This window comes from Anolis carolinensis, chromosome 2, assembly GCF_035594765.1.
Source record: "Anolis carolinensis isolate JA03-04 chromosome 2, rAnoCar3.1.pri, whole genome shotgun sequence".
NCBI lineage: Eukaryota > Metazoa > Chordata > Lepidosauria > Squamata > Dactyloidae > Anolis > Anolis carolinensis.
This window is the reverse complement of record NC_085842.1, coordinates 289,470,560-289,498,255: the sequence shown is the minus strand read 5'-3', so window position 1 is coordinate 289,498,255 and position 27,696 is coordinate 289,470,560. Positions and strand designations below refer to the sequence as shown.

General features: G+C 39.5%; 1 protein-coding gene across 4 annotated transcripts in view; it reads left to right on the top strand.

Annotated features, from left to right (window-relative positions):
• ap3b1 (adaptor related protein complex 3 subunit beta 1) overlaps window positions 1-27,696 on the top strand; it is a 190,125-nt gene that overhangs the window by 56,227 nt on the left and 106,202 nt on the right. For all 4 annotated transcript variants that reach the window (XR_505533.3, XM_008102923.3, XM_062972349.1 and 1 more), the window contains exons 7-13: window positions 8,773-8,955; window positions 17,476-17,634; window positions 18,418-18,515; window positions 19,531-19,585; window positions 19,681-19,752; window positions 25,341-25,403; window positions 27,469-27,601. Coding sequence is in view for 3 of the 4 variants with exons in the window: in XM_008102923.3 (XP_008101130.2) it covers window positions 8,773-8,955; window positions 17,476-17,634; window positions 18,418-18,515; window positions 19,531-19,585; window positions 19,681-19,752; window positions 25,341-25,403; window positions 27,469-27,601 (763 nt within the window). In the remaining variant the exon portion in view is untranslated. The remainder of the gene's footprint in view (window positions 1-8,772; window positions 8,956-17,475; window positions 17,635-18,417; window positions 18,516-19,530; window positions 19,586-19,680; window positions 19,753-25,340; window positions 25,404-27,468; window positions 27,602-27,696) is intronic.

Below are 27,696 nucleotides of genomic sequence, written 5' to 3'. Positions count from 1 at the left end.
CATGAAGGTAGGCAGGGCTTTGTAGGTGATAACCTGCACCTTGAATTGGGACCAGAAAGTGATTGGCAGCCAATGGAGTTCCTTGAACAGGAGGGTTGACCGCTCTCTGTAATTCGCTCCAGTTAATAGTCTGTCAGCCAATTGTTGGACCAGTTGTAGTTTCCGGGCCGTCTTCAAGGGTAGCCCCATGTAGAGCGCATTGCAATAGTCCAATCTAGAGGTAACTAAGGCATGGACCACCATGGCCAAGTCCGACTTCACGAGGTATGGTCACAGCCGGCGCACAAGTATTAATTGTACAAAGGCCCTCCCGGCCACCACTGACACCTGAGCATCAAAGGTCAGTGCTGAATCCAGGAGGACCCCCAAGCTGCAGACCTGTGCCTTCAGGGGGAGTGCAGCCCCGACAAGCACAGGTTGCCACCCTATGCCCCGATCCACCATACAACTGACCTGGAGGACCTCTGTCTTGTCAGGATTGAGCTTCAGCTTGTTGGCCCTCATCCAGCCCATCACAGCGGCCAGACACTGGTCCAGTATCTGAGGGGCTTCCTTGGAATTCGGTAGAAAGAAGTAGTAGAGTTGATTGTCATCTGCGTAGAGATGGCACCAAACTCCAAAACTCCGGATGACCTCGCCCAGTGGTTTCATGTAGATATTGAACAACATGGGGGACAAAATAGAACATTGCAGGACCCCACAGGTCATAGGCCAGGGGTCCAAGCAGGTGTCCCCCAGCTTCACCAACTGGGAACGGCCCTCCACAGCAAGGATCGGAGCCACAGCAAAGCCGTGCCCCCAAGACTCAGCCCGGAAAGCCGACCCAGAAGGGTACCATGGTCAATGGTATCGAAAGCCACTGAGATATCCAGGAGAACCAGCAGGGCCACACTCCCCCGTCTAGCTCTTTGCGGAGGTCATCCACCAAGGTGAACAAGGCCGTCTCGGTACTGTGCCCAGGCCTGAACCCAGACTGCAATTGGTCCAGAGAGTTGGTTTTATCCAGGAATCCCTGGAGCTGGGAGGCAACCACTTGCTCTAGGACCTTGCCCAGAAAGGGGAGGTTGGAGATTGGTCTGTAGTTGTTTAATATTGAAGGATCAAGGGATGCCTTTTTCAATATTGGCTTAACTATCGCCTGTTTAAGGCTGGATGGAAATGTCCCTTGTTCCAATTACAGATTTATTATCTTCACTCTCCAAGTCCTCCACCGGCTAGTTTGATTAACCAGGAAGGGCAAGGGTCCAGGGCGCACGTTGTCGCTCTCACTTCTCCAAGGATCTTGTCCACGTCATCAGGTTGCGCAAGCTGAAATGAATCCAACAAAGTTGGACAGACAGGTGCCTCAGTTACCTCATCTGGCATTGCATTAAGGCTGGTGTCTAACTCGAGGCGTAGCTGAGCAACTTTATCTGCAAAATGGTGCACGAAATCGCTGCACTGAGCTGCCGAGCCATCGGGACCCCCCCCCCCAGGTGGGTGAAGGAGCTCCCCGACAACCTGAAACAGCTCTGATGATCTATTTGTTGCAGATGCTATGCGGGCAGTCGTGAAAGCTTTCTTGGATGCCCACAGAGCCGCGGAATAGGACTTAATAGCAGCTGTAGCCCATTTTCAGTACATCTTACATTTTTGATAACTCAAGCAAAACACTGAGAGGCTTTGTAGAGACAGCAATGGCTATAACAAAAGCAAACCAAATGGCTTAAAATATTGAGCAATTTTTTTTTCTGAAGTCTGTCTAAGAAAAGCTGGTATATGGGCTACCATTAAGGTACGCTATCTCAAGATCGACCTTCTGTTTAATAATTTTCTTTCTACTGATGTAACAGCCGTTGGATATAGCCCATGGTTCTCCTTAAAGTCATCCTCATAAATGTAATTCATATTGTCAGCAGTGAGTAGAACAAAATCTACAGTCTTTACTTCCTTTCTGTTTTAAAGCAAGATCCTCCATTCTTCTATGACAAGACCAAATAAGCGGTAATTTTGGGTTTATATGATGCTATTTTGATAGTGAACACAATCTGAAAAACTAGGGTTGTATTACAGGTGCTGATAGATAGACAGATATTGATACTGATATCAGTGTAAGTTTCATTTTACAATTTGTTAAGTCAGTAATTTTCCAATACATCATGTGTACCACCTAAAAGGTAAAGGTAAAGGTTTCACCTGATGTTAAGTCCAGTCATGTCCGACTCTGGGGGTTGGTGCTCATCTCCATTTCTAAACTGAAGAGCTGGCGTTCGTAGACACCTCCAAGGTCATGTGGCCGGCATGACTGCATGGAGTACCGTTACCTTCCTGCCGGAGCGGTACCTATTGATTACTCACGTTGGCATGTTTTCGAACTGCTAGGTTGGCAGAAGCTGGAGCTAACAGCGGGCACTCACTCTGCTCCCCGCATTTGAACCTGGGACCTTTCGGTCTGCAAGTTCAGCAGCTCAGCGCTTTTAACACACTGCGCCACCCGGGGCTCTATTCTGTACCATCTACACACCTATTAAAACAAACTCCCCAGCATTACCCCCACCTTCTCCCCACCTCAAAACAATAATCATAAAATAAAAAATGAAACAGTTACTACAGTCTTGAAGAAGAAAAATGGTTGAGTAGGGGTGATGGGCATCTTTTGTACTGTTAACTATTCCTCATTCTCGAGATAGCATGAGGAGCAATCCACTACCCATGGGTTATTCAGCCTCCTGCCAAACTGACTGGAGGAGTCAATGTTCTTTTTCCATTTGTTCTATTGACCCTTCCCTCTTCTCAGTTCTTTTTTAATGGTTGCTGTACTGTCTCTGATCATTTGCTAGCAGCATGATTTTCTGTGGATGCATTTTTCTAGGTTGAAAGTACGTTATTTTTGTGTACTCTGTGAATGCACACTAATGGAGAAGGCTGCGCCTGCGCAGGATCCAACGGAAACCTCTTCCAAGCTAAAGTTTGAATTTTGGCGGTAACCACGCCCCTCTCCCTGCAGGGCATATAAGTCAGCCCTGGGAGTTCGCTCCCCAGTTCCTTTTTTTTCCGCCGCAAAGCTCACTTTGGACTCTTAGTTCTTCTGATGTCTACCACGCGTTTCAAGCACTGCACTCAGTGTGCCGCTAAGATTCCTGACTCTGATGGGAATCTTCTTTGCCTTGGCGAGGCCCATGTTGTCGGTACTTGCCGCTTCTGCCTAGCCCTCATGGCCCAGGCGAGGAAAAACAGAGCGGCCAGACTTAGAGCAGCACTCTACAATAAGTTGCTTGCGCCGGATCCTGTCGCTTCCACTTGGAGATCGATGTCGGCAGCGGCCAACAAGGTGCCTTCGGTTTCCTCCAGGGTCTCCAGGTCTTCTAAGGTGGCTAAGCCTTCAAAGCCACCCTGCATGGTGACTACAGCTACGGTGTCGACTTGGTCAGACAGGGTGGGACCCTCCTTGACCTCGAGCTCCTTGGCTTCAGCAACATCGGTTCGCTCCCATGTGGCTTCCCCGCCTTTGACCTCGGTCATAAAGATCACTTTTAAGAGGGCCCAAGAGGAATCTCGACACGCCCAATCCGACTCGGCGGTGGTCGGCCCAGTTCCACCAACCCTGGGTAAATCTATGAGGGCGCCCTCTTAACAACCACCAGCAAAGAGGCGGATGACTCAACAGTCTTCTTCCTCAGCCTCCTCGTGGAGAGATGTCCCTTCTTCCTCGGCGATTTCGTCAAGAAGATCCTCTCCCATTCAACCAGCCCAACAACCTCGAGCTGCTTCTCAGTCCCCCCTTCAGCAGTTGTCTGAAGATGAAATACAGGACTTACTCCACCACTCTACCCAAACAGTGGTCAGGGTACCAATGCCGGAACCACCCTTGGGATGTCGGCAATCTCGCCAGCAGCTTTTTCTCCCGCACTTGACTCCAGAACGGGGAAGACAAACGGCCTGCTTAGCCTGTGCGGTTCAAGCCTCGGCCTCTAAAGACCCTCGGCCACCTCCTGCTCCTGCTCTTGAAGTTATGCCTCCTCCAGAAACTGTGCTTTCCTCTCCTTCTCGGTCCCCTCAAGGTGCCGAGGACGATGAGTTCGACGTCAACTGCCCAGAATCCATCCTTTCGGCCTCTGTCGTCTCTTTGGGCCTTGACCTTTCGCCTCCGCATGATGCTTACGAAGTTGACCCCCCCTCCCCGACAGACAATGTCTGCGCCTTCTCTAATCAGATGGTAAGAATGGCTGACGCCCTCGGGATGGAAATCAAGCAGACTTCCAAGGCTGTGACCGACCCTGTTTTCAAAAGGGTCCGAGCCCAGACCCCTCCAGCTACCCTCTTTCCTTTTCTGCCTTACTTGCTGGACGTTATCCAAGCTTCTTGGAAAACACCGTCCTCGATACCTCCCACCTCGAAAAGGATCAAAGCCTGGTACCATACCGACGATAACACCATGGAATGGCTCAAGCACCATCCAGACCCTAACTCGATGGTCGTCAAGGCCTCCCAGTCTTCCGGTCGCCAGTCCAATACTCTGGCTGACAAAAGATTCGACTCTGTGGGTCATAAACTTTACTGTGGTGCTGTCCTCCTCTGCAGGATGGCGAACTATGGGGCTTGTATGGGTGTTTATCGACAAATCCTTTGGGAAAAGGCCCAATCTTTCTTTGCGAAGCTCTCCGACGAAGACCGTTTGGTTCTTACCACGCTTCAGCAAGAGGCAGACTCTTTATCCCACCATCAAATCCAGATGGCAAAACATACTGGTGACACTGCCTGCAAAATGATTGCCCATGCGGTTGCCATTCGTCAACATTCCTGGCTGAGGTCGTCGGGTCTCTCCCTGTCCTCTAAACAGGTCATTGAGGACTTACCTTTAGATGCATTGGGGCTCTTCAATGCTGGAACTGATGACAAGCTCAAGTCTAACCATGACTTTAAGATTCTGGCTTCGAAGTGTGGGATCGAACAGCTCCACTCTCAGCACACCCGTTGGTTCCCTCATCGTTTTCGCCGTTTCCCACCTCAGTCCTTTCGACACCAAGGCTTCAGGCGGTCTTCAGTTTTGAGCCACCAAGGCCAACAGCAGCCCTGTCGTTCGGCTCAAGTCCCGAAACAACAGGGTTGAGCCACTTCCACCCCCGCTCAGGCTCACCATCGAAACTGACACCGTGCCCCTGTGTCTGCCCTCCTCATCCGGTACCATTGCAGTGTGATGCCTCATGGGCCTTGTAGTCCTGTGCCTAGTGTCATTGTGACAGATGAGGATGAAAACATGGGGTTTTCTCCGGATCAACAGCCAGAGCCAGAGTTTTTCCAGCTGCCTGAAGTTCTTGTCCAAGAACCAATTAAAACTGACCTTGATCAACGCTCACCTCCCTTTGCTAGAAAGCAATCTTTCTCGGCAGATAGGGGAGCGAGAGAGAGAATTCGCAGGAGTGCCCGAATTGCTGCCAAGCAAGACCGATTAGCCATGTTTCCCCTGGGAAAATCCAGGGAGTCTTACACCTGCAAGCTGGGTTTTCGTTCCCTGTTCTCTAGGGAAAGAGAACGCTGGACGCCCGTTTGGCAGGAAACGAGACCCAGATAAAAGTATCAAGCTCTGTTGATTCTTTGCGGAGACATCAGCTCAGCTTCGAGAGTGAATTCCATGTTTCCAGCCTAGTGCGGACTTCGCTAAGTTCGCAATCCAGTTTCCTTGCCTTGCCTATCCAAGTATCCAAGAATTGCCTTGCTTTGTTCCTAGCCACGGATTATGCTCCTTGAATCAAGTTTTGGACTGCCTGCCTTGTTTTGAACCACGGACCTTGTTTCCTAGATTCAAGCCTTGTTCTCAGCTTCCTTGCGGATTTACCTTGTGCCTTGAAAGACTTTGGACAATTCCCCACACTATTGCTTGGCATTAGTGTGTGTTTCGGTTGGATTTTACCTTTTGAACTCTAATATCATTTATTGGACAAACTATTCCTGGACTATTTTAGGCCTCCTTTGAAAGGTCTGTTTCTGGACTATATTCTCTACTTGTTTCTATCCTTCTTATATATTTCCTTAATAAAGATATTAGATAGTTTTATTGGCCTCCGTGTTGGGTTCTTGGTGCTCCGCTGCCCTGGTGCGTGACATGCAGCCGCGTACTGTCTCCACAACCCTCCGTCCCGCCCCCCCCCCCACACGCTTGCCTTTTCACGGACCTCCTTCTATCACCAATGGGAGGCTATTACTTCGGATGCCTGGGTTCTCCGCATTGCCCGAGAAGGCTATGCCTTGGGGTTCCAAGAACTGCCTCCTACAGGTTGTATCTTCCTCACCGATCCCTCCCCGGAGATCTATGCCAAGATCGACTCCCTCCTCGCCAAAGGGGCTATTCGGCCTTCTCTATCCGAATGGGACCCTCAAAGCTTCTTTTCCAGATACTTTACGGTCCCGAAGAGAGGGGGAGGACTTCGTCCCATCCTGGACTTGAAAGCTCTGAACTTATTCACCCACTCAACAAAATTCCGGATAGTGTCCATTGCATCCATTCTTCCGATGCTCCAGTGAGGAGATTTGTTGCAAACAAGAGTTGCAAACAAGAGTTGCCAAAGCCAGCCGAAGTCCCAAAGTCACCGTAAATGCAGTCCGAACGAACGCCGTTTCCCAAGTGGCCAAACAGAGCCGTAGTCGAACTAATCCAAGGGTCCAGGAAGGGAGAAAGCCACACGATAAGCCAGTCCAAATGTCATCTCAAAGATAGTCAAACAGAGCCGTACCAACGCGCAAGACGCCAAGACTCTTTGTCGCTTATGCCCTGGACAAACTGGGTAACTCAGTTTCCTCCCAGAGACTCTCCCACTGGATTGCACAGGCTATTGAACTCGCTTACGAGCTGGCTAAGCGCCACCCTCCTCCATTGGTCCATCTGAAATCGACAAGGGGCCTCTCTACCTCGACTGCCTTCCTCAGGGGCATCCCTTTCGATTCTATATGCAAGGCAGCGATCTGGTCAAACCCTTTAACGTTTGTCTCCCACTATAGAATGGACTCTAAGGCCCAAAAGGACTCTGCTTTTGCCAGGTCCGTTTTGTCCTCCCGCCTATCTTAAAGGGCTCTGTTCCTCCTACGGAGCATTTACCCCCCCCCCCCAAAAGGGGGGGGGAGACAAAAGTCACACCATGTGTTGTTACTGCTTCAAACGTTTTATTTTTGTTCCACCTTTTAAGGTTTACAAGTATATACTGTTATGATACTTGTTTATATTGTTCCCCTTCTGTCCCATACAACCATGGACACTGTTAGGGGTCTGTTTACCTCTTGTCCTGTTTTAAGAACGGGCTACACTTTGTTTCTCCCCTTTGGAGATATTGCTGTTTCTGATTGCACTTGTCCCCTGCCCACTCTGAGTGGCCATGCTTTCAGGTTACACACTTTGACACTGTTATGTCTTTCGTTATATGCACTAGGTCCATGTTTTGACCCTGTTCCGCATTGTGCCTTATATCTTTTGTACCAAATAAACATTGGGTTTGGACATTCAACTCATTGTCAGGTTTGCTCTGTCCCACTGTCCTGGACCTTAGCTTGCTAGTCTCTATTAGTGTGCATTCACAGAGTACACGAAGAAAAAGGTCAGGTTGCTTACCTGGTAACCATGTTTCTTCGAGTGTACTCTGTGAATTCTCACAAACCCGCCCTTCCATCCCCGCTGGCAAACCTCTCCCTTTCTCGTTGCCTTTGCGACACAGGAACTGGGGAGCGAACTCCCAGGGCTGCCTTATATGCCCTGCAGGGAGAGGGGCGTGGTTACCGCCAAAATTCAAACTTTAGATTGGAAGAGGTTTCTGTTGGAGCCTGCGCAGGCACAGCCTTCTCCGTTAATGTGAGTTCACAGAGTACACTTGAAGAAACATGGTTATAGGTAAGCAACCTGACCATATCTGTATATTGAAAAGACTGAATACTGTTAACATTTTCTGTTAAAAAGTGTATTTGCAATAACAAAATGATTTAATGAGTGTTGTACTTGTGTACAAAATGTAGTTTGAGAACAGAACTCCCTTTTACTTTCTTTTTCCAGTAGCAAATGTAATTGTAACTTAAGAAGGAATATTTTTTCAGTTATGATGTAAGCTTAATTTTATAATTGTGGGATGCTTACCATACTAATTAAGTATAGAAGAATACCACATAATTTAAATGATGGGTTATGTTGTCACTTTTGTGCTCTCTATGCTTGTTAAAAGGAGAATGTGCTTTGTATCACAAGCCAACAACTTACCACATACTATTATTATTAAAGGAACTGAAAGGTAGTGCTTTATTTATTTATTTATTTATTTATTTATTATTTGAGTCTATTTTTACCCCGTTTTTCTCCCACACCAAGACTCAAAGTGGCTTACAATACAATAAGAACATACAAAGTAAACCTGATAAATTCCTTATAGCAACCTGATTATCTAAAACTGTCAGTGATAAAACCCTATTTACAAATAATAACATATATATTTAAAACCATTACTCTAATTACATTTGAAAAACAGGAAAATAAAGAGGGACTGTAACAATAACGAGAAATGTCTACCTATGAGGCCTTAAAAATAAAACTATGACAAATTACTTTAAAAAACTTAGTTTGCTAGCAGTATTTGGGATATATTCATGTGCGCAGCTGCTACATTTCTCTCAGTATTGCTGAGTAGATATTTTCTATGTTTTTTAATCTTTTCATGTCATTCCTCTGCCCTCCTAGAGCATATTTACTGTCTTCAGTTTTAAATTGCAAGTTCCTTAGAAAATTTAATCGTCTTCTGTGTTCACATTTTTATTCTGTAGCTTGTAGCAGGGAGTGTTGTGATGGCATTTGAAGAAGTGTGTCCAGACAGAATAGATTTGATTCACAAGAACTACCGAAAGCTCTGTAATCTGTTGGTTGATGTGGAAGAATGGGGACAAGTTGTCATTATCCACATGCTGACTCGGTATGCACGCACACAGTTTGTGAGCCCTTGGAAAGAGGTGAGTTGTTTTTGTATGTTTTAAAACCAGCTATTACTGTTTTGATGTATGCTGGATTTCTAGCAGATGTGTACACCCATAACTTTGAATTAATAACATGCATGCTGCTTTGCCACATTGAAGTTGGCTGGTAAATAAAACAGCTCAAGAGTCTCTGAAAGCATTTTTGTTTTTCTCACTGCTGTTAACTAACAGAAGCTTTTCCTATTGAGCCGCTACCCAAAACAATATGCAGTATAAAGGAAACACTACAAGACACACTGATCAAAACTATAGCAGTTATTCAACAGATATGTTGTTTCTGGATTTCTGCCTGGAAAGCAAATGTCAGGAATTCACCTCAGATTCTTGCTTTCTTTGCTATTCGCTTCATCATTGATTGAAGTGGTTTGATGGTGAAGACAAAATATTTTAAATACTTCTCCATACAGTGAAGCTTGAGAGTGAAGAAACATAATCTTAAATCTAATTTCTGATCTAAAATATTTAAGATAAAGTATTATTTTCTTGATGGAAGAGCAGAAATAAAAGAGAACGTATCTGTTGCGTAAGAAACGCTGAATCACTTTTAAATTACATTAATAGAAGGATAGTTTTCAAGTAATGAGAAATAGAACTCCTGTATAACGTCAAGCTTTATTTTGAGTATAATGTCTGAATTTGGATACTACATATTAAGAAGTAAGTAAGCTGAACTGGGCATTGAGTAGACCAAATAAGATAATCAAGGACATGGAACATGACTTCTGTGTGGAGAACATCAAGGAACTGGAGAAGCTTAAAATGGATGTGATTGTGGAAGTTCTCAAGTATTAGAATTGCTGTTACAGAGAAGGATTTCATCTAATAGGTTTAGATTTCATTTGAATATTAGCCATATTAGACCTGTGAAATGGTCTTAAAGCATGGGTGAGACTCATCACTGAATATCCCAAGTTGCTCATGTTACATGCATGGAAATAGAATTATACTAAGTATTAACTGGGATTATGGCTTGCTGTGCTGCTCTTTAGTTGTTGGCTATTGAATATTATTAAAATATCTCATTTCATTTTTGTAAATAAAAAAATAAAAAGGTAAAGTTTTCCCCTGATGTTAAGTCCAGTCATGTCTGACTCTGGGGGTTGGTGCTCATCTCCATTTCTAAGCCGAAGAGCCGGCGTTGTCTGTAGACACCTCCTAGGTCATGTGGCCGGCATGACTGCATGGAGCGCCGTTACCTTTCTGCTGGAGCGGTACCTATTGATCTACTCACATTGGCATGTTTTCGAACTGCTAGGTTGGCAGAAGCTGGAGCAACAGCGGGCGCTCACTCTGCTCCCGGGATTTGAACCTGGGACCTTTCGGTCTGCAAGTTCAGCAGCTCAGTGCTTTAACACACTTTGCCACCGGGGCTCCTTGTAAAAGAAATAAAGAAATAAAAAAAAATATTTCAGCACTTTTGGCAGCCTTCCACACTGTTCCAAGAGGTTATCCAATATTCTGTGGGAGATACAGAAAACTTTGTGAAATTCATTGAATCACCATAAGTCAACAGGCAACTTAAAGGCACGTGCGCGCTTGTGCACACACGGTAGATCTCAAAATGAAGGAAAAAGCAATAAAACTGTATTTTTTCTTTTCCTCTAGAGGAAGCGTTATGGGAGTGGAATTCCAGTAAGCATAACATAACTAACTTTGTAATAGATTAATCAATAGCTTGCCTAGAATATAAATATTCCTAATGATGGTTGATAATAACACTATCCATTATAAAGTAACTAGTGAGAGAGACATACTTCATTCCTGGTTTGGAATGAACAATATTTTAAAATAATTTGCGGTAAGTGACCTCCAAAGTCAATTTCAGTTCTACAAACTTCTCCGATTCTATGGTTATAGTCAACATTCTATAAACAGAACAAAAGGTTATTTTGCCATTAAGGGGGAAATTATAGTTGATGCAGATCAGTTGGGTCTTCTGGACTAAATTCAGTCCTAGTTTGAGTGGACACATTGCATGCCCCATATATTTGATAGGTCTGTTCTTGTTGGACCTAGCAGTTGGATTCAGTCTTCTGTTTTTATAGTGGCTTTTGTATGTCACCAGAAGTTGTGTACTTCTGTTGTAACATTGTTGTGGAGGAAAAAAAAAAGATAATGCAGTGTTCATATTCACTAGTTTGGAGAAATATCTCAATGGAATTTGAAGATAAACATTTGTCTTGTGTTATCCCCCAGGGTTAAAATTGAGATCTTTAAAACAGACAAATTTAAACCAATCTGAAGTTTGAGTCTAAGATTCAAGGGCCTAAATTAATTATTAGTTTCAACAACTAATAGTTTCAATAACTAGTGTAGAGCTTAGGGTCACCATAAATCAGAAATGACTTGAAGGCACATAAGAACAGCAAGGTTCGTATAATCAAGGGGATTTATACACTTATTCATACAGTAGAGTCTCACTTATCCAACATTCGCTTATCCAACGTTCTGGATTATCCAACGCATTTTTGTAGTCAATGTTTTCAATACATTGTGAAATTTTGGTGCTAAATTCGTAAATACAGTAATTACTACATAGCATTACTGTGTATTAAACTACTTTTTCTGTCAAATTTGTTGTTAATGATGTTTTGGTACTTAATTTGTAAAATCATAACCTAATTTGATGTGTAATAGGCTTTTCCTTAATCCCTCCTTATTATCCAACATATTCACTTATCCAACATTCTGCCGGCCCGTTTATGTTGGATAAGTGAGACTCTACTGTATATATTATATACTTAGTGATTTAGCAAGTTACCATTTGTTTAATAGGTCTGTTTTGTTGAAACTAGCAATTCTATTTAGACCTAAAATTGGTATTGAAGTACCTGCTTGCGGTAGCTAAAGGTTAATGCTGGTAGTGTAGAATTGTTTTTGGTGGTTAATTTCAGTATAAAGGCAGTGATAAAAATGTTTTCACAGTGGTTTCTCGCTCACCCATAAAAATGTTTGCAATTTGGATCTGAGAATATCTTGTGATTATTCAAATTAAAGCAGTGATCATGACCTCATTTTACCAACTTTAAGTGACTTGTCAGTTATATCCCTTCAGGTTACTATGGTACATCTTTTGATAATTTCCCAATTTTATTTCTCTCTTTCCTAAAGCACTGTACTGTAATAACAGACTGTTGCTGTTGTTGTTTTTGTCCTTTTTTAAATAAAGTTTTATTTTATTGTGTAAATTAAAAAAGAGAAGGGAAAAAAGAAAAAAAACATACATAAAAACAACAAAACGTTTGCAAGACGTTATATAGCTATCAAATGCAAATCATATACGAACTACTAATGATGGTACAATTATCACTTCTTATCAGACCTCTACCTCCACTACCCAGCTCACATCTGATTTATATTTTGGTAATGAACTAATTTTCTTGAAAATGTGATAGGAAATAATCTAAAGAAATTGTGGGGAAAATAGTTTCATAGCATCCTTAGCTATAGGAAAGTATAGAGAAATAATTAGTATTGTTTTTAAAGCTTCCAGGAAAGGATTGTACTTATTCTTCAGATAACAGTTTAAAATGGTATATGTATAATTGAATACTTAGCTAAAGAAGTCCAGTTATCAGATACACTTTAACAAAACTTTAAGTAGTTAGGGTGATTTTATTGTTGCAAGATGAAAACATTTCATTGAAATAAATTTGAGGGTTTGAAGATGTTTTTATGAACACTCAGAAATGAAATGAAAATTGATCAAGTAAAAAATGAGTGTTTCTGCTACTGTTGGCTTCAATTTCCATTCAGCTATAACAAAACAAACTAGTCAATTTTATAACAATGTAGTGGTCCTAATAAGGGATATGACTTAAATGATTCAATTGATTCACTTTGCTGAGACATATAGTTGGCTTTAGCTGAGGTGGGCAACTGTTGAAGATTACGGATTATATTGACCCTTACAGGAGACCTTCAAAATGATTTCTTTTTTTGCTTCTGAACACACTGGTCACATCTACACTGACACGACACTACACTACACTGGCTCCAAGTTGACTCAGAACTGCAGCAGCCACAAAATGCATGCTGCCGTGCTGCAGTGCGCTCTAAGGGTATACCACACATTTTTAAAGGTCACAGAAAAGTCTGTTAAGCTCAAAAATGCACTGCAGCGGGTTTCAGTGCATCCCAGATCCAGGGTGAAAATGGCCTCATAAAATGTGGAGTGTGTTGTAGAAGTGTATTATAGAATTCAGAATGGGGGCTACCAAAAAGCACCTCAAGGGCTGGACAGCAGGGGGCTAATCCAACCTCATAGGAGGGGAAATTGATTGTATTGTCCAACACACATTTTGTTGCTTCATATGTTTCTGGGTATATTTGACCTGGTGATTCCAAAAAATGGCACCCATTTTTCCTTATCAGCTTCAGGTTTTGAGATACAGGACATATTCCATCTATCAGTATTTAGATGCTCACCCATAGTAAATCACTATAACCATATCTAAGAAACTACAGTTGATGAGGTCTAACCAATGCAATTTTCTGAATCAGTGCCACAAATGGGCTTTGCTATCTTTGCTGTTTAATGTCACTTTCCCTTTTTTTCCACCCCCTCTTGACTTCAGACTACTGATGCGCATCTCTGTAGGAAAATGGAGAAAAAAACAATACAGTGGTTTGAGGCCAGAATCTCTGTTCAATACAGTAACCTTTCTGGCCTCAAACCAGTTCCAGGCCTGTCAGTCTAGTCACTCACGCATTGACTATAAATTGAAATCATTAAAATCATGAAACATAAGGCATAAGCAACATTTAAACACTAAGGCAAAGCATTAAAAACATCCTGATATAAATATTAAAATCACATGGTCCAAAATCATATACTGTGGCCATTCCGATTGTCATTGCACATACTTCCTAAATGTTCTTTGCATTGCATTACTAGCCAAAGGTTTGTTCCCACAACCATGTCTTTGTTTTCTTTCTAATAATGTATAGAATGTACCAACTCTTGGGGTTGTGGATGCAATTTAGCCATATTCTTAGCAAAATGCCTTGGGCCATTCTAGTATGGTGGTGCGTTTTTCTAACAAAAAGTGATCTATAAGTGTCCCTGCCCCATCACGGGTAGGAATTTTAAAAACTTTGGGAGAATTTAGGGATCAAGGAGTTACAGAAATGACCCAGGCATACTTTCCCCAAACCTTTTAAACCTCAGGAAAAACTCACAGTTAATATCAGTAATGCCTGGTATTTCACCTTCTTCTGTCATTTTCATACTGTGAAATCCTTTGAGATGCATTTTCTCCATGTCTAATCCTAGTCTTTTGTTTTAGCTTTGTCAAATCTGGATTTTGGTGGATTTTAGATAAATTACTTTAGAAAAGTTCACATTTTGTTCCCTCTGTTGTTTCTTTCTCTATATTTTTGTTGGTGTTTGCTTATTTTAAGTGTTGGTTATCACATGGATAAGATTATGTTGCAATTTTTAAGAACATGAAATATATTAGGTGCATAGATGTTTAGTACTTCAATTCTTGGTGCTATCGCCACTTTCATTCTAGTTGTGAATTTGGGAACAATGGTGGGTTTACATGTTACTTTTCAAGTTTTATGGTCTTATGTTCTGTCTCCATAGATGTTAGATACATTCGTGCTAGTGAAGATATTATGGCATGGTTAACCTGTGGCTTTCTTCCAAACATTTAACCATGATTAAGGGAGTCTAAATGGAGCCCCGGTGGCGAAGCACTGAGCTGGAGACCGAAAGGTCCCAGGTTCAAACCCCGGGAGCGGCGGGAGCAGCCGCTGTTAGCTCCAGCTCCTGCCAACCTAGCAGTTCAAAAACATGCCAATGTGAGTAGATCAATAGGTACCGCTCCGGCGGAAAGGTAACGGCGCTCCATGCAGTCATGCCGGCCACATGACCTTGGAGGTGTCTACGGACAACGCCGGCTCTTCGGCTTAGAAATGGAGATGAGCACCAACCCCCAGAGTCAGACATGACTGGACTTAACGTCAGGGGAAACCTTTACCTTTACCTAAGGAAGTGTAGCTATGTTTGAACAGAGTAGGAAGGTTTAGATACCAAATTGGTTTCTTACTAATTGAATCGCTAAAATATTAGAAGGAAAATCTCTTTGTTATCAACCAATCTCCCTGTTTTTTCAATTGTTTCTTAAGTAAACATGTAACAAGGTTTCTTATGTAGGCGAACACATTTTAATTTAGTTTATTTGCATCATTATAGATCAGTATTTAGACTGTTTATATGTAAATGTGTGATTTGAGGAACAATTAAATGTTGACAAAGTATATTGCAGTCATATCAATTGCAGTGCATTTTCTATAATTTTTCTAACTGACATCTTTGATAAATAGTGGTTGCCAAGTCAAAACCGATTATACAGTGCACTAGGAATTCATGGTGCTGTCAGGAAGAAGACCGATTGACTTTAAATTTACATATTAATGAGAAGATTTGTTAAGGGGCTGCTTTACTATAGAAAATAACAGCATATTTATAGGGCACGACATTTTATAAATAAAGCTGATGCAGGAAAAATGGAAATTAAACCTTTCAGATTAATACTTTCAAAATGGTAAAATGTGTATTTGCATTTTTATTTTCTGAATTTACCTTTCTTTCTGAGCAACACATTTCCTATTTCCCCCCTGCCCTACATTATAATCTGTTATTCTTTTGGGATTAGTAAATTTGAATAATTTTGTGTGCTTCAACAGGTAAAGGGAACACTCCAAGTAAGATGCAGAAATGATGGCAGTTTTTAATGGATTTAGAATTCTGATACAAATCAAGTTAACTTCACTTTTAGCAGAAAATGAAAAATCATATCCATTCCACAATTTTGGGATGGCACAGAATACTGATTAAAAAGATAAAAAGTGTGTCCATAACTGTTTTACTATACTGAAATGTAACAATGAAAGAAATGTTAGCAAGATTCCTCTAGGTGTCCTGCTTGATTTCCCAGGGATTGACAACCTTTCCATGGATGTTCTCAAGAAATTCCACCAGGGTTGGGCCTCCATTAGTTATTGTTATGGAGGACACCTCCTTCAGATGTATTCCGTATTTACCCCCTCACATTGTTGCAAGTTACCTTTCTACAGGATAGTGAGCCTGTTCCTGTCTCCCAGCAGCATGAGGGGCTCTTCTTCCATTACTTCATGGAAACCAAGATCTGAGATGTTAATCACTTCGTTTATTTAAGATAGTAACTCTCAACTCCATACATTCCCTGCTGCAAATTGATTGATTCACTACGCTAGATTTGAATAATGCTTGTTTCTACAATTTAATTGATCTATCTCACAGGCAGTACCTGTTTCACAGTGAGAAGGCATCTTTAGTGGTTTTGAGTCCTGTTAATTTCATTTCTATACTGCTGTGTTTTCACCAAATACATGACTGTAGTGGCCGCATTTCTCTGACAGCAAGATAGCCTCCCCAAATATAGACTTATGCTAATTTTCTGACTCTGTATAAAGGAAAGGTCAGACATCCAGATCTTGATACCCTCAATCTCATGGTGTGGAGGGAGATGGTGGCGGGGTATAAATAAAGATTTTTTATTATTATTATTATTATTATTATTATTATTATTATTATTATTATTATTATTATTAAAAGCATCTGGGTTCCACTTTTCAACCAATTCCATTTTCTGTCAGTGTTCTGGTCCCTAACCCATCAGATAAGTAGGAGCTTCCTGCATGTAACTTTTTCATATGGGGTAAATCATGGATGAAGGGGGAGTGTGAAGCATGTAATAATGTAAATATTACTTCGAAATCTTGTATGTATCTTGGCATGTTCTTTTTTAAAAGACAAAGGCATTTGTAGAAGGCGGGGGAGAACTGGACTTTCGTGCGAGCGATTACTTTTTGATCGGTTGCACCTGCATGGTTAATTTCTTGATATAGCCTCAGGGTTCACCCCATTTTAAGGTTCTCCCCCATGATCTTATAGCACTTTTAACTTCCTCCATGTTTACAAGTATCACTTAGCGCACTTTTGCCCAGTTCATTTTATGATTTTATTGAAATAGTAATTATTTTGTTTTTGATTGGTCAGCTGAATTACAGCCATTCTTGTCTTTGGGGAGGAAACATCCTTAAAGATTACATTGTCAAGAATTCCTGTAGTCTGAATTCAAAAAGTTATATCAAATTTAGAAGAGGATAATAATTATTACTATGATAATGATTTATATGCCATATTTTCTCTTTTATAAGAAACTCGAAGTAGCAAACAGAGCTCAAATCAATACAATGGACAATTTAAAACCTAAAGCACATAAACACTAAAATATAATTAAGCCTAGGGTTATTAAAATAATTAGTTGAAACCATTAAAAATCTATTAAAATACACAAAAGGCTATGCAACTGGCCATCCTTGGCTCAACCTTAAGAACTTTCTTCTTTGAAAGCCATATTTAGTATGTAAGTGCTACTTAAAAATAAACAATGTAAAATAAAGCTACATTTGTTTTGTTGTTGTTATTATTTCCCTTCACAGGATGGAGTATTTGAGGGGTACAATGAAAAAAACTTCTATGAATCTGATGAGGACCACACAGAAAAAAATCAGAAAGAGAACAAGCCGTATTCCATGGACCAAGATCACCGATTACTCATTCGAAATACAAAGCCTTTATTACAGAGCCGAAATGCTGCCGTATGATTATTTTGCTACATTTTTTTTAAATGAGGTTCTGTTTTTTCTTAGTGCATCTAAAATAGTGTAGCAGGGGTGTAAAGGCTAATCTCTGCTTCCTTGCAGCAGATGCCTCAGCCTTCAGAAAGATCTGTTGGGTTCAGAGAACCCTGCTAAATGGGGGTGGATTACAGTGCAAGGGATTGAGGAAAACAGTCTAGGCAGAACCAAGGTGGGTAACTCTTTAACATGGGTGTTGCCCCATTATGTACCGTTAACTCTCAATATGATATAATGGGTAACTAGATGTTCTGCACACAAAGCTACATCCGCATCCATATTTGACAACCACAGTTTAACGTAAGCCAGATAGATGTTGTCCTGTCATCAGCTGTGCACACAATAGTTTTTGCTGAAATTGTGCAACCATTGTTTTTTATTTTTCCTAAGGCTGGATTATAAAATCATTTCCATAGACATTAAGAAAGTGAGGTCTTTATCATTACATTCTTATTAAATATTTTTCTGATTTAAGATTGGTAAATTTGTATCTAGATTTTAGAACTTGAACTTAGCCTTTATCAAGTAAGTTTGTTTTAAAACTATTTTGCCATAGAAAAAGTTAGCTGTTGTTTTATTTTAAGGGAAAAAAACAGATATCTTCAATTGTATTTTTTAATTTTAACAGTGTACATAACTGAATTTAGAGTATATATTTTTACTGCTGTATATTTATACTATGGCAACAGCAGTGAAGTATATAAAATACAGTGAAGGTAGACAACTCATTATTTTTTTCCCCAGGTGGTCATGGCGGTTGCACAACTTTATTGGCACGTAGCACCGAAATCTGAAGCCGGCATTGTTGCTAAATCATTAGTACGTTTACTTCGAAGTAACAGGTAAATAAAAGAGGTTTTGTAAACAGCTGCCAGTTTTTCTCATAACTGTTATGAATATGCTTTATAAAGGATATAATTTGAATGGACTAAAACTGATTTTTATTTTGTGTAGATAAAAGTAATTTTAGATAATCATTATTCATACATTGTTAAGTGCTTTACAGAGTTTGAGAAGTAACAGTGTACTGAGTGGGAAAATTCTATGCACTCATATTACACATAAGATATGTAGTACAACCATGCATTGCAAGCATGCTTTGAGGCATTAGGAGGTGTACTAGTATTTTCCAGTTTAAAATGACAATGTTTCGACCAATTAGCACTTTAAACTATGAGAATTTGAACTGAGTTATGAATTCAAGTAAAATTCAGTAGCAGGTTAGTTCTAATTCCAATTATTTTCTCTCCAAGAGTAAGCTCATTAAAATAAAAGTTACTTTTAAGTCCTTTCATTTTCATTGAGCTGAATCCGATTGCAAATCTCCGGTAGATTAGTATGACTATAGAAAGGCAGAATTTATTAATTCATTTTATTAACCCATTGCTTCAAAGGATCTGTTCTAATGAGGACAATCAAGTGGATTTAGGAATATGAGTGAAACCATATTAGGACTAATGTTGGATTTAGCTTAAGTGCTGTTACCAAATTCTTACATAAACAGTAGCCCATCTATGGGTTCACTTTCCATGGCTTCAGTTACCCGCAATCAACCATGATCAGAAAATATTACTGGTTTAGGGTTTGGTACCATCCAAGGGTCTTGCAGTCTATTCCCCCAAAAAAGTGGGGTGGGAACTGTATTTTTAGTGTTGCTTAGAAAATAATAAGTATTGTGTAAATCATATTTGTGAATTGCAGTCCTGTAAATATGGAAAGCCCTTCTAAGACCTATGTCAGAATTGTCATTGGAACATTCCTAAAAATGAATGTCCAATTCTTTATTTAAATTGTAGTATTTCTTATGGATAGATACCTAAAAACAATGCATATTAATTGTTTGATGTTGACTTCTAGGGAGGTACAGTATGTTGTTCTGCAGAATATAGCAACCATGTCCATCCAACACAAGGTTTGGCATATTGAATATTACAATTTGAAATTGTTATATTTTAACTTCAGTTCAATAGCTGGTATTGATTTGTGCCTGCATTCTTTCCTCCCTAGGGCATGTTTGAGCCTCACTTGAAGAGTTTCTATGTTAGGTCAACGGATCCAACTATGATCAAAACATTAAAGGTTTGTTCATTTTATCTGAAATGTAATAACTGTTATTTAAATAATGAAGAAATGTATTCCTTTTGCATTGCCATATTGTTTTGGCAATATTAAAATAAAAACAGCAAAACAGTCAAAATTACCACTCATCTGATCAAAAAATCTGATCTTGCCTCGTAGTTGTCAGTTGTGAGCAGTACAGGCAGTCCCTTAGTTATGAACAAGATAGGTTCTGTAGGTTTGTTCTTAAGTTGAATTTGTATGTAAGTCGGAAAAGGTACATTTTTAAATGTATCTCCAGCCAATTTAATTTTTTTGATAGCATAGGAAATGGTTAACACCCATGTAATGTTAATTTTTTTCATGTCCCTGTTTAGCAGATTTCAACCTACTTTCTGTCCCTGTGACAATTGGATTTTTGAAATCTTGGGTTGTCATGGAAACAAGAATTGTTGAGAAATTCTCATTGGAGACACCTTTTCCCCATGATAACACTTACAGGAGTAAATTTCCCTTTCTAGGGGGAGATTTCCTCTCACTTCCTGTTGTCTTAACCCTGTTTTAATGATGAGTCACATATAAGTCAGATGTCTATAACTTGGGGGTCTCCTGTATATTGAAAAACTCCTTTCTGTATTTCTTCAGTTCTAAGACATCATTGATTGTAAAACACACACAAATTTCAGTACCACAAAAAGAAAAAAAGCTTTATTCATACGAATAAAAACACACATACCCAATTTTTAGAGATATGTGTGTGGGAGAAAAGGTGCATCATAGAATCAAAGAAATTATACACATACACCGACATATTCTAAAATATAGCAGAGATAAAGGAGAAGAAAACTACTTTGTAGTCTTTGTGACTTACACATAGAGACCTTCGGTACTTCTGCTGAACTGTTTTCGTCACTCTTTATGTTGAAGTAGATTTTCTACATTTTCCCTCATTTCCTTTTTGCTGTTGCAGCTGTTGTCTACATTTGGAAACCTTTTCATAATTTCAGATTTACAAAGTGTAAAGATACTCATCTTTTTCTTCTTTCCCTAATTCATTTTTTACTTTTGTCTTTGTTATCTTTGTTGCTTCTCTTTGTTTAGTTTCTCTTTTTTTCCCCTAGTAGGTATCTGGTCTCTAGAGTATACTTCAAGAAATGTGCTTGTTATGGAAAGATGCCGCCATTATTTGTTTTGGTAGTTATTTATAGTCCAGAGGTATAACCATTGGTAGACTTGGTTTTATAAGCAGTTCAAAATAAACACTATTGCCATAGAACCGGCATCTTGTTCTTTTATACCTGTGCTGTTAGTTTGTATCCATCCTCTGACAATAGAGCAACATGCTGCCACATCTATTTCTCTAAGGATGTTCAAGTGAAAGACAGGTCACTTTGGACCAGACAGACTGAGATTGCTCTAACTCTGGGGCAGTCTCCTTAGCGATTGAAGGAATGATCCCATAAGAATGTTTGAGTTTGGCCGCCTAATGACTACCATATTTATACCAAGAAGACCCATAGGATTGCTGTGCTATTCAAAAGTAGGAAGGACCCTTACATTTATTATGTTTGCTGTTTGGAAGAACTAGTTACCTTTATTACAGGTTTACTACACACTATCATAAAGACTGGCTGAATTATTTGTTCCGTCTCCAAAATCTACCTTGATGCTACTGATTTCATTTATTCAAGCTCCAGTTTCTACTGCACTTCTTAGTGTCAGCTACCTCCAGCTTCATCAACAGTTGATACTCTTGTTAGTGCCTCCTCCTGCTACTGTTGTCTTTTTTGCCACCGGCTTCAATAGCACCACCTTCAATAGCACTGATATAATCAAAGATACACTCTGTTTAAGTGATATCTATGGGTGTGCTCGCTGCTGAGGAATTTGAGACCTTTCATCCATTGTCTGTGACTGTCTGATTCCAGTAGGACAGATTATGCTTCAGAGATATCCATGTCCACTTCATTGGAACATTTTTTTTTAAAAAAAACTGAATGCTCTAATGAGCGACCATAATCTTTTGTCTCTTTTTAGATAATGTGCATGCAGTCTTATAATAATTATCTTATCAGGATGACTAAGTCACTAGATCTTGAAAGTAAGGCACCCCCAGCTCCAGTATCTGACACGACTTTCAGTCTCAGAACTCCCCTAGTTTTGAGGAGCTTTCCTTCTTGCTGTACATGCTGCCTTCCTTACTCTATCTATATTGTAAACTTCTATTCATTGGGTCTGAAAAAGATTCAAAACTTGTACAAAATACATAAGGAGTAGTGTGCTTTTCTTCTGGAATAGCCTATGCCAAATTCTGCTATCAGCAATGTTGTTCAAAAAGAGAATAAAGGTAATTGTCGCTAGGTGCCACTAATAAGGAGGACCAAAAGTTAGATATTAGCAACCAAAAATACTATTCTATTCTATTCTCTTCTTGGAAATTGTTTTTCAGGTTGTGGCTTTGATGTTTGCGAAACTGGAGATCATCTAATTTCATGAAGTTAGTCTTTAAAATACCAAATCCTGATAATTCAGACCATAACCAAAATGTTGTATGGAAAATGCTATCCCCTTGACTTCACGTGTAAGTTCAAAGCATATTTGGATGCAAGATATTCAGATTCATTCTCAGACCTGGTCCTCAATGTGTCAAAGAGATCATCTTGCTTAATGTCCTCTGCACAATACTGTTTGAGTACAGCCTTTCCCCGTTTCCCTCCCAAAAGCATTGCATTACTTCGGATTTGTGCATTCTAACAATAGTGCAGAAAAGGTACACCATCACATTTGAAAATATTTTGTCTTCCAGTGGCTTTTGCTAGATCACTGCATCAGAGGGAGTGACTGCAGAGAATCTTATCTTTCTAGAGAAAGACCATCATATGGAATTCTTTTGATATTTTAAAATACTGTACTGAGGAAAGATGATGGATTGACAAATACTGAACTTAATTTTTAGAGAATTAATGCATTTGCTTAAAGAGATTCTAAAAGTTTATTTTTGCTACAGTTATTCACCTTTTGATTGAGAGGATTGGTTTACAGTGATAAATCATTGTGACACTTTGTCACATCTTTTGCTGATCATCATACTGGATTTTTTTTGTTTAGTTTCCATTGGAACTTTAAGTCTTCCAATTCAAAGAACTTCCCTTTGATTTTGCTATATCACACAAATTTATGAAATTTATGAAAGTGTTTGCACTACTTTGTACTAGAGACACACGTATCTAACTGTATAAATGTGACTGGCTGTTAGAATCCATACAAAGAGCTCAATAACAACTTCTGTTAGATTATCTTGTTATAATGGCCCATCATTGCTGCTATACCTATGCTTGAGCAGGACATCTTAATGACGAGAAATAGAAAAGTCAGACATCCTGACTTTCCAGTTTGAATTTCAATGCCTGGAGAATTTTCCCCTAATCATTCTGTCAAACAAAAATCGTCAAGCTACTGTAACAGCCTAATGATCTTCAGTAGGAAGGCCTAATTCAGAGCCGGCCCTAGATATTTTTCAAGTGTAGGCGAACAGAATTTTGGCGCCCCCCCCCCCCCCAAACCAATCACTGAAAAATAAAAGCATTGGATAAGCGAAAATGTTGGATAATAAGGAGGGATTAAGGAAAAGCCTATTAAACATCAAATTACATTAAGATTTTACAAATTAAACACCAAAACATCACGTTTTACAAGAAATCAACAGAAAAAGCAGTCTCAACTGCGCCCCCGTATGTTTTGCGCCCCAAGCGATTGCTTAATTCGCCTCATTGTTGGACTGGCTCTGGCCTAATTTAGTGGTTTTTGCTTAATCCTTTGACTTGATTGGTCTTGATTACCAAGTACATGGTTACTTTGCACAATGGATGTCCTGTACTGTCTTTTGTTCCTTGGATTATAGGATCTCTCAACCTTCTTAAGATGTGTGTGTATTTCAGTTTCATAGAGTTTCGTTAGACAAGGAATACTTAGAGGTGGTTTTGCCAGTTCCTTCCTCTGAAATGTAGCCTAAAGCCCCTGATATTCACTGATGGGCTTCCATTCAAGTACTAACCAGGGTTGGTCCTGCTTAGTTTTCACAATCAAATGGGATCTGGTGCCTTTGGGATATTTAGGCCCATCTTCCTAAAGTATTATTCTATATTGTGCTTTGTGAGATTCTTCACCCTGGTTCATTCAAGTGAGGTGTTATTTTTGGAAGGACTGCTGACAGACTTGTGTCCTGATACTGCATTCCTTGCTAAAATGATTTATCACTATCTTCCTGACTCTGGCTCATAATCCAACAACACCCACAGATTTTGGGTACCATTTGTTTGTTGAACATCATCTTTTTATATTAATAGGACTAAGATGTTCTCTCTGTCCACTAAATTGTTTATCTGGCATTCATGGCCTGACATGGATGTCTGTTTTTTGATCAAAGTCGGTGATAGTACAAGTAAGTTAGCATATGATGATGAAGATGATGGTAACAGTATTCAGCATATAACTGAGGAGAAAGGTGGTAAAAGATAGGGTTCCCACCAAAACATGTTATTCAACTCTTGATCGTTCTGTGCAGTTCAGTGCAGAACTCAGTATCTGCACAAATGTGCACACAAACAACCACAGTTACAGCCTGGTAACTTATTTCTAATACATTTTTCTTTTGGAAACAGGTGTAGTGATAATCATGTCACAGTTACAAATGGAACAATGAGATTATGATTTGAGCACAGAACAAAATGTATTTAGACCTTCTACTCTAAACTACCCTGTTTCCCCGAAAATAAGACATCCCCGAAAAATAAGACCTAGTAGAAGTTTTGCTGAATTGCTAAATATAAGGCCTCCCCCAAAAGTAAGACCTAGCAAAGTTTTTGTTTGTAAGCATGCCCAACGCCTGCCAAACAGAAGACCAGAGCATGCAGGATTGGTAAATGTACATAACAGTTGTACATGGAAATAATGGTAGTAACAAGAAATTCTTGATAGGATTCACAGTTTGTCTGGTTATGCTGGTTTGTGATGACAACTACTGTACAGTATATAATAAATGTTCATTTTTTTGTTCAACAATAAATGTGAATTCTTCTTCATGGAAAAATAAGACATCCCCTGAAAATAAGACCTAGCACACCTTTGGGAGCAAAATTTAATATAAGACACTGTCTTATTTTCGGGGAAACACGGTATATACATAAAGTGATGTTTCTAGCTTTCATGAGTGCAAATAGATATGTTTTGTCTGACCTTGTTGACTAATCAAAATTGACGTTGCCAGAATCTCTGTGCTAAGGAGCAAAGTTTTGTGTCTGACCTGTGCAACATCTCTGACACTTAGCATGAGATCAGAAAAAAATCCTCTACTCTCTATAGCTCTACTTAGGGAATTATGGGGAAAGATGAGGGGCTTTATCAATGATTAGGTAAAAGCTTTGATGTATTATATTTAGACTCTAAACTATGTTGTAGTATTTTACGATTGCAGATGGGAGATAAAATCTGTTTTGAATGCTTTGCTTTTGTCATGGAGACAGTTCTCATAATTCTTTAAATTGTTTTTGCATTATTAAAAGAAGTAAAAATATTTTATCTTTTCCTAAAATGTTTGCTCTTTTTTTTAGCTTGAAATCTTAACCAACTTAGCCAATGAGGCTAACATATCAACTCTTCTTAGAGAATTTCAGGTTTGTAATCATTCTTACTCTCATTACATGAAACTTCACTTAATGCATGTACATAATCAAATCTTGGAAAAAAGTTTATAAAATACAGTATTAAAAATACAAAAAGTAATGCAGAGTGTCTTCTTTCTCCCTTACCTCATTTGGGAACCTCCCAAGAAGACTGTGGCAAAAGCTAGTGCTCACCTGCTGAGAGCAAAGAAGCTGAGATGAATGGTTTTAAATATCTATTTAAGAAAGTATTCATCACTTTGGATCTGGAAGTTCAAGATCAGGAGAGGAGTGCAGAAAAGAGAAAGGCTACTAGTTTAGTATCAGTATTACAGAAGATGATATCAGAAGTTCATGGAGATTCCTATTCCAGACTTGTTCACTGAGTGACTTGAATTAGAATGGGGGTCAGCTCCGAATTTTAAAAGATTATTAGGTTAAGATTATTAGATTGATAAGAAAGCTCTCTATCAGCATTAATTTCTAATGCAATCATCCAATGTAAAGGCAGTATATTACTGAAGGATATAAATGAAAAATTAACTCAACTTTTAAAAAGGCTTCATAAAGTTTTGGCATTGTCCCTTAAAGCATCCATGGCAACTATATTATGGGTTCAATTCTGGATTCAGAGGATGAAAGTGCTCACTCAGAACATTGTGTAAGTTACAACATATTCTATGATATGTGGCCGATGCAGGGTAAGATGTCAAAGCTTTTCCAACACAGGCAATTACTACTTATATAGTTGGTTGTAGGTCTGTATAATTTAAGCATTTGGAGGCTGACTTGTTAAACATTCCTTTCAAGGAGGATAAAGCTCAGAAGAAGTTTTTAGTGGAAAGAAAGGACAAGAAGTATGTGCTTCTTGTCCTTTCCTTAAACTGAAATGCTAGAAAGTTCAATAAAGATTTCTCAGGGGAGACCACTACTCTTTTGAGGGGGAAGTGATTTTTGAAAATGGAGGGATTTCAGATGCAGTGAACACCAATGGAATAAAAGTAGATTCCAATTTAGACAATAGGAACAATCAAGGAGAGGTGTGGGTAACTTCAATACTGGTGATGGACAGCAGTAACGACTTGAGGGATTCCTTCCAAAATCTATATCAAGTTTCAAAATAGTTCCAATATTGGAATTACGTTTTGTCCAAACCTGACACATCCATTAGAAAAAGATAGTATTTGTCGGATGTCAGAAGAGCTGTGGAAATCTATATTGACAGAATAAGAGCATTTAGATGTTTGAAGGCATTGTTCATTTCTTTTTTTTTTTTATCCAAGGCTGTTTGTGGGTGCATTCAATTCGGTAAGCGGTGACTACAACTTTGGATGATTTGATGTGTAGGCACAGTTCAAGATTTCAGCAGCCACTCCTATCCTTAAGAGACATGGCTGGGTGTATTTGAATGGTTGTGGATTTGCTCCTGAGAATGAGAGGTCATTCTAAGAAAGCTGAAGACTGTATTTTTTTTAAAAAAAAAGCCAGGGGAGGTCTCTCAATTTTTAACATTTATACTTAAACCTGAATGACTTTAATGCATGCATATTGCAAAGCTGAGTAACAGAACTGAAAGAAAGAGAAAGGAGCAACAGATGAAATGTTCTAAAATTTTGGTCTTCTGCATGAGGGATTAACCAACTTTGGTCATTCTATGAAGGCTGATGGAGCAAATCAATAGTTGTGAATTGCTCCATCAGCCTTCATACAATGATCATTCACTGAATATATTAATCTCCGAATTAAGGTAATGAACTGGTTTTCTTTTTAAAAAAATCTGTATTTTGTCAGTAGGGTATTTTAAAGTCTTATTCCAGAAGTTAAATGGACTGAACTTTTTCTGAAAACAGTTATTGAACCTTACTATTCTTTCTCTCATGCTAACTGCTGGCATTGAGTTGCTACCATCTGCTAATGTGCCACTCTCTGGAGACTAAAGCTAACATATTACCCTACTGCAAAATCCCTTATTCATATATGCATAATTCAGAAGACCATGGTTAATTTACAGTTGGTATTATGGCTCTGTTAAATGATGATAACGATGTACTGATGTCTAACATCACTATTTTTTCAGACCTATGTGAAAAGCCAAGATAAACAATTTGCTGCAGCTACTATTCAGGCAATAGGCAGATGTGCAACCAACATCTCCGAAGTGACTGATACATGCCTGAATGGCCTAGTGTGTTTGCTGTCCAATAGAGATGGTAAGTTTATTGTTCTGTTTTATGTTGTGAGTGATTGATACCTTGTATTTTCTGGTTGTGTTCGCAGGTAGAAACAGATTAAAACGTTAATGTGT